The sequence below is a fragment of the Oncorhynchus keta genome, chromosome 29 (assembly GCF_023373465.1).
Source record: "Oncorhynchus keta strain PuntledgeMale-10-30-2019 chromosome 29, Oket_V2, whole genome shotgun sequence".
In the NCBI taxonomy this organism is placed as follows: Eukaryota; Metazoa; Chordata; class Actinopteri; order Salmoniformes; family Salmonidae; genus Oncorhynchus; species Oncorhynchus keta.
The window spans coordinates 3081176-3092409 of NC_068449.1; the positions used below are offsets into that span (position 1 = coordinate 3081176).

General features: G+C 43.8%; 1 protein-coding gene across 1 annotated transcript in view; it reads right to left on the reverse strand.

Moving 5' to 3' along the window:
* Nucleotides 1–4383: 4383 nt before the first annotated feature.
* LOC118380989 (prospero homeobox protein 1-like) overlaps nucleotides 4384–11234 on the reverse strand; it is a 62566-nt gene continuing 55715 nt past the window's right edge. The window contains exons 8-9 of the mRNA XM_052485655.1: nucleotides 9321–9507; nucleotides 4384–6675 (exon numbers count right to left, since the gene is read on the reverse strand). Of these exons, the coding sequence (XP_052341615.1) occupies nucleotides 9322–9507 (186 nt within the window). The 3' untranslated portion in view covers nucleotides 4384–6675; nucleotide 9321. The remainder of the gene's footprint in view (nucleotides 6676–9320; nucleotides 9508–11234) is intronic.

Here is an 11234-nt window from a genome sequence, read left to right on the forward strand (position 1 = left end):
TCTCTCTCCTTCTCGTACATCCACCCCTCTCTCTCCCTCTAGTACCTCTACCCCCTCTCTCTCCCTCTAGTACCTCCACCCCTCTCTCTCTCTCTCTCTCGCTCTAGTACCTCTACCCCCTCTCTCTCCCTCTAGTCTCTCTCTCTCTCTCTCTCTCTCTCTCTCTCTCTCTCTCTCTCTCTCTCTCTCTCTCTAATACCCCCACCTCTCTCTCTCTCTAATACCCCCACCCCTCTCTCGCTCTCTAATACCCCCACCTCTCTTTCTCTCTCTAATACCCCCCCCTCTCTCTCTCTCTCTCCCTCTAGTACTCCCACCTCTCTCTCTCTCTAATACCTCCACCTCTCTCTCTCTCTAGTACCTCCACCTCTCTCTCTCTCTCTCTCTCTCTCTCTCTCTCTCTCTCTCTCTCTCTCTCTCTCTCTCTCTCTCTCTAATATCCCCACCTCTCTCTCTCTAATACCACCACCTCTCTCTCTCTCTCTCTCTCTCATCCCCCCCTCTCTCCTAGTACTCTCTCTCTCTCTCTCTCTCTCTCTCTCTCTCTCTCTCTCTCTCTCTCTCTAATACCCCCATCTCTCTCTCTCTCTAATACCCCCACTTCTCTCTCTCCCTCTAATACCAGCACCTTTCTCTCTCCTGTAGCGCTGTCTTAGGCGTCTCACAGTACGGAAATTGCAATTTATTGCCCTGGCCACATCTGCAGTCCTCATGCCTCCTTACAGCATGCCTAAGGCACGTTCACACAGATAAGCAGGGACCCTGAGCATGTTTCTTTTGGTGTTTTTCAGAGTCAGTTGAAAGGCCTCTTTAGTGTCCTAAGTTTTCATAACTGTGACCTTAATTGCCTACCGTCTGTAAGCTGTTAGTGTCTTAACGACCGTTCCACAGGTGTATGTTCATTAATTGTTTATGGTTCATTGAACAAGCATGGGAAACAGTGTTTAAACCCTTTACAATGAAGATCTGTGAAGTTACTTTGATTTTTACTAATTATCATTGAAAAGAGAGGGTCCTGCTGTTAATGGTAATCCCATTTCACTACTACTATTATTACTATTTATGTTGGTCACACCATTTTCGTTATATGTATACTTTGACAATGTAAGTGATTTAACTTGCCATGACAATAAAGTCTATTGAATTGAGGGAGGGGGAGGTATGAGAGAGAGAGAGAGAGAGAGAGATAGAGAGAGAGAGAGGTGGGGGACACTAGAGGGAGAGAGAGAGAGAGGTGGGGGACACTAGAGGGAGAGAGAGCTAGAGAGAGGTGGGTTGTATTAGAGAGAGAGAGAGAGAGAGAGAGAGAGAGAGAGAGAGAGAGGTGGGGGTACTAGAGAGAGAGAGAGGTGGGGGTATAAGAGAGAGAGAGCGAGAGAGAGAGAGAGGTGGGGGTATAAGAGAGAGAGAGAGAGAGAGAGAGAGAGAGAGAGAGAGAGAGAGAGAGAGATAGAGAGAGGTGGGGGTATTAGAGAGAGAGAGAGGTGGGGGTACTAGAGGGAGCGAGAGAGAGATAGAGAGAGGTGGGGGTATGAGAGAGAGAGAGAGAGAGAGAGAGAGAGAGAGGTGGGGGTATAAGAGAGAGAGAGAGAGAGGTAGGGGTATCAGAGGGAGAGAGAGAGGTGGGGGTATTAGAGGGAGAGAGAGAGGTGGGGGTATTAGAGGGAGACAGAGAGAGAGGTGGGGGTATTAAAGAGAGAGGTAGGGGTATCAGAGGCAGAGAGAGAGAGGTAGGGGTATCAGAGGGAGAGAGAGAGGTGGGGGTATTAGAGGGAGACAGAGAGAGAGGTGGGGGTATCAGAGGGAGAGAGCGAGAGAGGTGGGGGTATTAGAGAGGGAGATAGAGGTGGGGGTATTAGTATATCTCTCTCTCTCTCTCTCTCTCTATCTCTCTCTTTTTCTCTCCCTTTCTCTCTCTTTCTCTCCCTCTCCCTCCCTTTCTCTCTCTCTCTCTCTCATTATCTCCCTCTCCCTTTATCTCTCTCCCCTCTCTCTCCCCTCTCTCTTTCTCTCCCCTCTCTCTCCCCTCTCTCTTTCTCTCCCTCTCTCTCCCCTCTCTCTCGCCACCAAAGTACCTCTTTTGTATCATCCGATAAATTACGGCACTCCCCCGTCCACTCACCCTGCACAATAGGCCCTCGCTGCTATCAAAGTGTGTGTGTGTGTTTGTTTGTGTATGTGTGAGTGTGTGTGTGTGTGTGTTTAGAAAACCGTGTTTTATGATTTAGTAGATTCCTGTTTTACATATCAATTACACGCACCTCATGTTTTTCATTTGATTGCATACAGATTTAGAAAAATACTAGTTCCAATGGAGAGAATCAGTGTCCTCTCTCCACACACACACACACACACACACACACACACACACACACACACACACACACACACACACACACACACACACACACACACACACACACACACACACACACACACACACACACACACACACACACACACCTCTCTCGCACACACTCCTCCGCCAAAAGAGAGGTGCTCAGTCCCTAAAATTCAAAGTCGGTTTAGTCTTTAAAAAAACAGCAATCGGAGGCCATAGAACTGTACAATTATTTTTATTTTTCAAATAATAATTTATTTGATGTAATTTATTTATCATTGTCATGAGATAAACAAGAACAAACCACTGGTCAATTTCATAGCAAGCATTAAGAATACCATTAACAGGAATAATTATATTAATCATAAATAATAATAGTAATAATAATAATAATTATAATAACAATAACAATATTACATCTATAGAAGGTACAAATGTCACCATGTCATTTTTTTTCTGCAGTAAAATCATTGTTACATCACACACACACACACAGTTCCTGGTCACAGCTTGCTTGTCCTTCTCGTCCCTCTCAGCTAGCCTGAAATCCAGAACATGTTTTGTGCTAACATTCCCCTCCTTGTTCTCACGTTTGTCAAGACAAAGAGTGGCAAGGAGTGGAATGATAGTAGAAACAGACTGGTGTTATGGCTCAACTTGTCAGCAGCTCAGAGCAGAGAATGTATAATTGTTAAGATGTCGGGTTGAAAAATTCTGGTAATTTTACAAAAACATTTTTGATATCCTGGTTGGACGTTTCCCGGAATCGGGAGGGAATTAGCAGGAAATCCGTAATGCTCCTACCGGGATTTCTGGAAAACCTGGACATTGGGCAACCCCGGTCCTGGAGCGCTTCAGGTTTTTGAGGTTTTCCTGCTTTGCTTTAGACCTGGAAGACCAGGTAGGTGGCATAGCCAGTCAACGATAGTGATCAATTAGCTCAGTAGCTGAGGTGATCAGTAGAGTCAGGTGTGGTTGGTGTAGAACTAAACCCTGCAATATCTGCAAGAATCCAAGGACCAGTGTTAATAACTATCGCATGACCTAGAGCAGTGGTTCTCCAACCTCTCCTCGGGGGACCCCAGACGTTTCACAACATTTTGTAGCCCTGAACTAGCTCACCTGGTTAACCTGGTCAAGGGCTTGATGATTAGTTGACCAGTTGAATCAGGTGTGCTAGCTCTGGAATAGATCAAATACATTGATGAGGGGCCCCCAGTTTGAGAACCCCTGGTTTAGAATCATTAATTCCGCTAAGTTGATTTCATTTCAGAAAATACTTATTTTCAGCCGCAGTTAGCAGTCCTAGCTAGTTTAGTATGTCTATTTATCCCCAGTTAGCAGTCCTAGCTAGTTTAGTATGTCTATTTATCCCCAGTTAGCAGTCCTAGTTAGTTTAGTACGTCTATTTATCCCCAGTTAGCAGTCCTAGTTAGTTTAGTATTTCTATTAATCCCCAGTTAGCAGTCCTAGTTAGTTTAGTACGTCTATTTATCCCCAGTTAGCAGTCCTAGCTAGTTTAGTATGTCTATTTATCCCCAGTTAGCAGTCCTAGCTGGTTTAGTATGTCTATTTATCCCCAGTTAGCAGTTCTAGTTAGTTTAGTATGTCTATTTATCCCCAGTTAGCAGTCCTAGCTAGTTTAGTACGTCTATTTATCCCCAGTTAGCAGTCCTAGCTGGTTTAGTATGTCTATTTATCCCCAGTTAGCAGTCCTAGCTAGTTTAGTATGTCTATTTATCCCCAGTTAGCAGTCCTAGCTAGTTTAGTACGTCTATTTATCCCCAGTTAGCAGTCCTAGCTAGTTTAGTATGTCTATTTATCCCCAGTTAGCAGTTCTAGTTAGTTTAGTACGTCTATTTATCCCCAGTTAGCAGTCCTAGCTAGTTTAGTATTTCTATTAATCCCCAGTTAGCAGTCCTAGTTAGTTTAGTACGTCTATTTATCCCCAGTTAGCAGTCCTAGCTAGTTTAGTACGTCTATTTATCCCCAGTTAGCAGTCCTAGCTTTAGTACGTTTTTATCCCCAGTTAGCAGTCCTAGCTTTTATCCCCAGTTAGCAGTCCTAGCTAGTTTAGTATGTCTATTTATCCCCAGTTAGCAGTCCTAGCTAGTTTAGTATGTCTATTTATCCCCAGTTAGCAGTCCTAGCTAGTTTAGTATGTCTATTTATCCCCAGTTAGCAGTCCTGGTTAGTTTAGTACGTCTATTTATCCCCAGTTAGCAGTCCTAGTTAGTTTAGCTGAACTAGCATGTTGAGCTGATATAGTCTCACTGTAACTCAGAGAAGAGCATATAGAATCTTGTAAAATATTATAGTTTTACAATTCAGTTCAGTTCAGCTAGTCTGAGTTTAGCTAGCTGCTCACGTCACTTCAGTTTAGCTAGTTATGTTAAGCCTCAGCTAGACTTTGGAGCTAGTTTGACCAAACGAACTCCAGCTATCCCTGGTATTGATAGAACAGTGAAGTGAAGAGAGGAGAGAATCCTCAAGAATTATACAACTTCACAGGTCAGTTTACATCCGTCAAAATACTAGTCAGAGTTTAGCTAACTTTAGCTTCAGCTAACAACCGGGAGGCTAACACCCACATCGAGAGTTGGGGGGGGGGGCACAGTCAAAACATCCGATGAGTCTCAGAAGAAGAATAAAAAAATAAACAACAACAACAACATCAACAACAACAGACAGCTGGGTTGGAAGTGCTGTTTTGGTGGGGGGGAGGGAGGAGGGGGGGGTTGGCGATTCGGCAGAGTGCGTGTTTGTCTGATCTCCTCCATACCTTAGAGTCCAAGGGAATGTGTTGGATATGAAGGGCTATTGTTTGTTTCTGTGTAGTGGAGAGGGGGAAAAAAGGAACTTATCCCAAACGTACACGGAAGAAATGCTCCATTCTACAACGTCTCAACACGTCTTTCTGTTTTTTTGAATAGAAGGAACATGCAGTCTTCGTACCGTCACGGTGCCGAAGGAGGGAGTTGGACGGTTGAATTAATTGGACACTTTTGTTGAATAAATAAAAATGTCTGAGCGTCTGAAATGTCCACAGTAGAAATGACATAATAGTCTCTCTTCATACTCGTCCCCCGAGGTGAAGTTGTCTGGATGTTTCCGTCGCTCCCCCCAGCTTAGATTTTTATTCTACTGGAACGCAACAAAAAAAAAAACTTAAGTTGTAGATACAAAACAATACGGTCTCATCTCTCAAATGTCATCTAAAAATCACTTCTTTTTTTTCCCCACTTTAAAGTTATTTTAAAACAATACTTTTTGTTGTTGTTGTTGAGTGAGGACCACTGAGTGGACACAACATTAGGAACACCTGCCCTTTACATAACATAGACTAACCAGGTGAATGCTATGATCGGTTATTGATGACACTTCATTGTAGATGAAGGGGAAGAGACAGGTTAAAGAAGGATTTTTAAGCATTGAGATAATTGTGACATGGATTGTGTTTGTGTGCCATTTCAGAGGGTGAATGGGCAAGACAAAAGATTTAAGTGCTTTTGAACGGGGTCCGGTAGTAGGTGCCAGCTGCACCGGTTTGTGTCAAGAACTGCAACGCTGCTGGGTTTTTCCACGCTCATCAGTTTCCTGTGTGTATCAAGAATGGTCCATCACCCAGAGGACATCCAGCCAACTTGACACAACTGTGGGAAGCATTGGAGTCAACATGGACCAGCATCACAGTGGAATGATTTTGACGCCTAGTGGAGTCCATACCCCGAAGAATTGAGGCTGTTCTGGGGGCAAAGGGGGGTACAACTCAATATTAGGAAGGTGTTCCTAATGTTTTGTACACTCCGTGTGTTTGTAAGTACTGTGACATGGTTGCAGACACATACTTTTCAAATGTTTTCAGTACCAGTCAAAAGTTAGGACACATCTACCCATTCAAGGTTTATTTCTTTTTTTTTTTTACTATTTTCTACATTGTAGAATAATAGTGAAGACATCAAACACTATTAAATAACACATATAGAATCATGTAGTAACCCCCTCAGAAAAGTGTTAAACTAATACAAATATATTTGAGAGTCTTCAAAGTAGCCAAGTTGCTTTGCCTTAATGACGGCTTTGCACACTCTTGGCATTCTCTCAACCAGCTTCATGAGGAATGCTTTTCCATCCGTCTTGAAGGAGTTCCCACATACGCTGAGCACTTGTTGGCTGCTTTTCCTTCACTCTGCGGTCCAACTCATCCCAAACCATCTCAGTTGGGTTGAGGTCGGGGTGATTGTGGAGGCCAGGTCATCTGATGCAGCACTCCATCACTCTCCTTCTTGGTCAAATAGCCCTTACACAGCCTGGAGGTGTGTTGGGTCATTGTCCTGTTGAAAAACAAATGATAGTCCCACTAAAGCCAAACCAGATGGGATGGTGTATCGTTGCAGAATGATGTGGTTGTCATGCTGGTTAAGTGTGCCTTGAATTCTAAATAAAGCACCATAACACCTCCTCCTCCATGCTTCACTGTGGAAACCTCCATGCTTCACGATGGGAACCACACATGCAGAGATCATCCGTTCACCTACTCTGCATCTCACAAAGACACAGCTGTTGGAACCAAACATCTCAAATTTGGACTCAAATTTTCCACCTGTCTAATGTTCATTGCTCGTATTTCTTGGCCCAAGCAAGTCTCTTCTTTCTTACCTCTAATGAACTCATCCTCTGCAGCAGAGGTAACTCTAATGAACTCATCCTCTGCAGCAGAGGTAACTCTAATGAACTCATCCTCTGCAGCAGAGGTAACTCTAATGAACTCATCCTCTGCAGCAGAGGTAACTCTGGGTCCTCATGAGAGCCAGTTTCATCATATTGATGTTTTTTTGCGACTGCAATGCAAAGTTCTTGAAATATTCCATATTGACTGACCTTCATGTCTTAAAGTAATGATAGGCTGTAATTTCTCTTTGATTATTTGAGCTGTTCTTGCCATAATATGGACTTGGTATTTTACCACATAGGGCTTTCGTCTGTATACCACCCCTACCATGTCACAACACAACTGATTGGCTCCTTAAGAAGGAAAGAAATTCAACAAATTAACTTTTAAGAAAGCACACCTGTTAATTGAAATGCATTCCAGGTAACTGTCATGAAGCTGGTTGAGAGAATGCCAAGAGTGTGCAAAGCTGTCATCAACGCAAAGGGTGGCTACTTTGAAGAGCCACTAATATAAAATATATTTTGATATGTTTCAGACTTTGTTTTGGGTTACTACATGATTCCATATGTGTTTATTTCATAGTTTTAATGTCTTCACTATTATTCTACAATGTAGAAAATAGTAAAAATAAAGAAAAACCCTGGAATGAGTAGGTGTGTCCAAACTTTTGACTGGTACTGTAATTGTCTGTAAGTCTTCCGTGGAAAACCAGTTGGACCACAGATGCAGAAAACACAAGGTCACCACTCAAAAAAAAAAAAATATATATATAGAGGTCAAAGTGTAACATTTTTTATAAAATAAATAAAAAAAATCAAGCGCAGCCGGTTCAGATTAGGAAACCTGAGTGTTGCATCAGCTGATGACATCAGTTGATTTTGCACCAATTAGATCATCGCCCAACTTTAACATGGTAATTCATCCACCAGGTTCTATGATGTGTAAAACAATTCCCTGGTGTTCTTTGTCGACATGCTATCGCTGTAATGTGTTTTACTCGCCATGCACGTCTGTTTGCTTCTTTTCCTGTTTGGTTCTCTGCCTGTTGTTGTTGTTATTACCTTAACATGATGCTCTGGCAGAGAACTACCCAGAAGGAGCAGAACCTAACGCCAAGACTAACATACCTTATTGTAATCTTTCTCATAAATGGTTCAGCAAACACGTGGCGTTTAAATGTAATTAAAAACTGTGAATTTGTACAGTTTTTAAAACAAAACTTTGTAACTTAAAAAAATATATATTTCTTTGTTACTTTTTTTGAGTGTGGACCTTAATGTTTTTACACAGCAGTGAGAGGAGGAAGAGAGGAGATGAGAGGAGAGGAGAGGAGATGAGAGGAGATAAGAGGAGAGGAGATGAGAGGAGAGGAGAGGAGATGAGAGGAGAGGAGAGGAGATGAGAGGAGATATGAGGAGAGGAGAGGAGATGAGAGAGAGGAGGAGGAGAGGAGATAAGAGGAGAGGAGAGAGAGAGATAAGAGGAGAGGAGAGGAGATAAGAGGAGATGAGAGGAGAGAGAGGAGAAGAGAGGAGAGGAGATGAGAGGAGATGAGAGGAGATATGAGGAGGAGATGAGAGGAGAGGAGATGAGAGGAGATAGAGAGAGATGAGAGGAGATGAGAGGAGATGAGAGGAGATGAGAGGAGATAAGAGGAGAGGAGAGGAGAGGAGAGGAGAGAGGAGAGGAGAGGAGATGAGTTGAGAGGAGATGAGAGGAGATGAGAGGAGATATGAGGAGAGGAGAGGAGAGGAGAGGAGATGAGAGGAGAGAGAGGAGAGAGAGAGGAGATGAGAGGAGATGAGAGGAGAGAGGAGAGGAGATGAGAGGAGATATGAGGAGAGGAGAGGAGATGAGAGAGGAGATATGAGGAGAGGAGAGGAGAGGAGATGAGATATGAGGAGAGGAGAGGAGAGGAGATGAGAGGAGAGGAGAGGAGAGAGATGAGAGGAGATATGAGGAGAGGAGAGGAGAGGAGAGGAGATATGGGAGAGGAGAGGAGATGAGAGGAGATATGAGGAGAGGAGAGGAGAGGAGAGGAGAGGAGAGGAGAGGAGATGAGAGGAGATATGAGGAGAGGAGATGAGAGGAGAGGAGAGGAGAGGAGAGGAGAGGAGAGGAGAGGAGAGGAGATGAGAGGAGATATGAGGAGAGGAAACAACATCGAAGACTCTTGTCCCGGAACGTCACGTTATTCCACTGCTCACAGACGTCAGTATCTATTCCACATCGGTTCAACATAATTTTATTGAAATGACATTGATTCAACCAATGTGTGCCCAGTGGGATGTTATATCATGTTACGTTATTCATGTAGCAGGTCCTGCAAACAGTTGGGTGATTTGAAGACCTCTGGCATCTCACTGTCCAGTTTACAGATCACTTTATAGATGGCCTTCTTCCAGGATGGGTCCACGTCTTTTCCTGCTACGATGGCGTTGAAAAACTCCCTCAATGTGATTTGGGCCACTTCTAGGAAACGCTCTGGAACCTGGATGGAGGCAGGGAGAGAGAAAGGGAGAGGGGGAGGGAGAGGGGGAGGGAGAGGGGGAGAGGGAGAGAGAATAAGAAAAAAAGAGAGAGAGCGAGAGCTTGGCATTAAAAGCACCAGGTTATGTCTGAAGGCAGTGTTTAGCAGAAGACAGGCATCTGCAGGTAGAGTCTAGCGTTACAACCACCACTAAGGTTACAAGTCAAGCCATAGTATTCACACAACAACAACAACAACAACCACAACAACAACTAATGTATTGTTACTGCTGTGGTTCTTGTCATTTGAATTGTGACAGGTTTTCTCCAAAAGATTGTGTGGGGATCCTAATAAAAATCAAAGAGCCCACTTTCCCCTTTTCTACCTCTATGACTATATCAAACTACAGCTTCCCTTTTACAAGATAATACAGGACTTGGACTGTTTCGTCCTCCCTGTGTCCATGTGTCTCTTTTCTGACCTAATTTACCCTCACATCGACTAAAGTACTGGTACCCCTGCACATCAACTAAAGTACTGGTACCCTGCACATCGACTAAAGTACTGGTACCCCTGCACATCAACTAAAGTACTGGTACCCTGCACATCAACTAAAGTACTGGTACCCCTGCACATCAACTAAAGTACTGGTACCCTGCACATCAACTAAAGTACTGGTACCCCTGCACATCAACTAAAGTACTGGTACCCTGCACATCAACTAACGTACTGGTACCCTGCACATCAACTAAAGTACTGGTACCCCTGCACATCAACTAAAGTACTGGTACCCTGCACATCAACTAAAGAACTGGTACCCTGCACATCAACTAAAGTACTGGTACCCCTGCACATCAACTAAAGTACTGGTACCCCTGCACATCAACTAAAGTACTGGTACCCCTGCACATCAACTAAAGTACTGGTACCCTGCACATCAACTAAAGTACTGGTACCCTGCACATCGACTAAAGTACTGGTACCCCTGCACATCAACTAAAGTACTGGTACCCCTGCACATCAACTAAAGTACTGGTACCCTGCACATCAACTAACGTACTGGTACCCTGCACATCAACTAAAGTACTGGTACCCCTGCACATCAACTAAAGTACTGGTACCCTGCACATCAACTAAAGAACTGGTACCCTGCACATCAACTAAAGTACTGGTACCCCTGCACATCAACTAAAGTACTGGTACCCCTGCACATCGGCTTGGTACTGGTACCCTTCACATCAACTAAAGTACTGGTACCCTGCACATCAACTAAAGTACTGGTACCCTGCACATCAACTAAAGTACTGGTACCCTTCACATCAACTAAAGTACTGGTACCCCTTCACATCAACTAAAGTACTGGTACCCTTCACATCAACTAAAGTACTGGTACCCCTTCACATCAACTAAAGTACTGGTACCCTGCACATCAACTAAAGTACTGGTACCCCTGCACATCAACTACAGTACTGGTACCCCTTCACATCAACTAAAGTACTGGTACCCTTCACATCAACTAAAGTACTGGTACCCATTCACATCAACTAAAGTACTGGTACCCTTCACATCAACTAAAGTACTGGTACCCTGCACATCAACTAAAGTACTGGTACCCCTGCACATCAACTACAGTACTGGTACCCTGCACATCAACTAAAGTACTGGTACCCTTCACATCAACTAAAGTACTGGTACCCTGCACATCGGCTTGGTACTGGTACCCTGCACATCAACTAAAGTACTGGTAC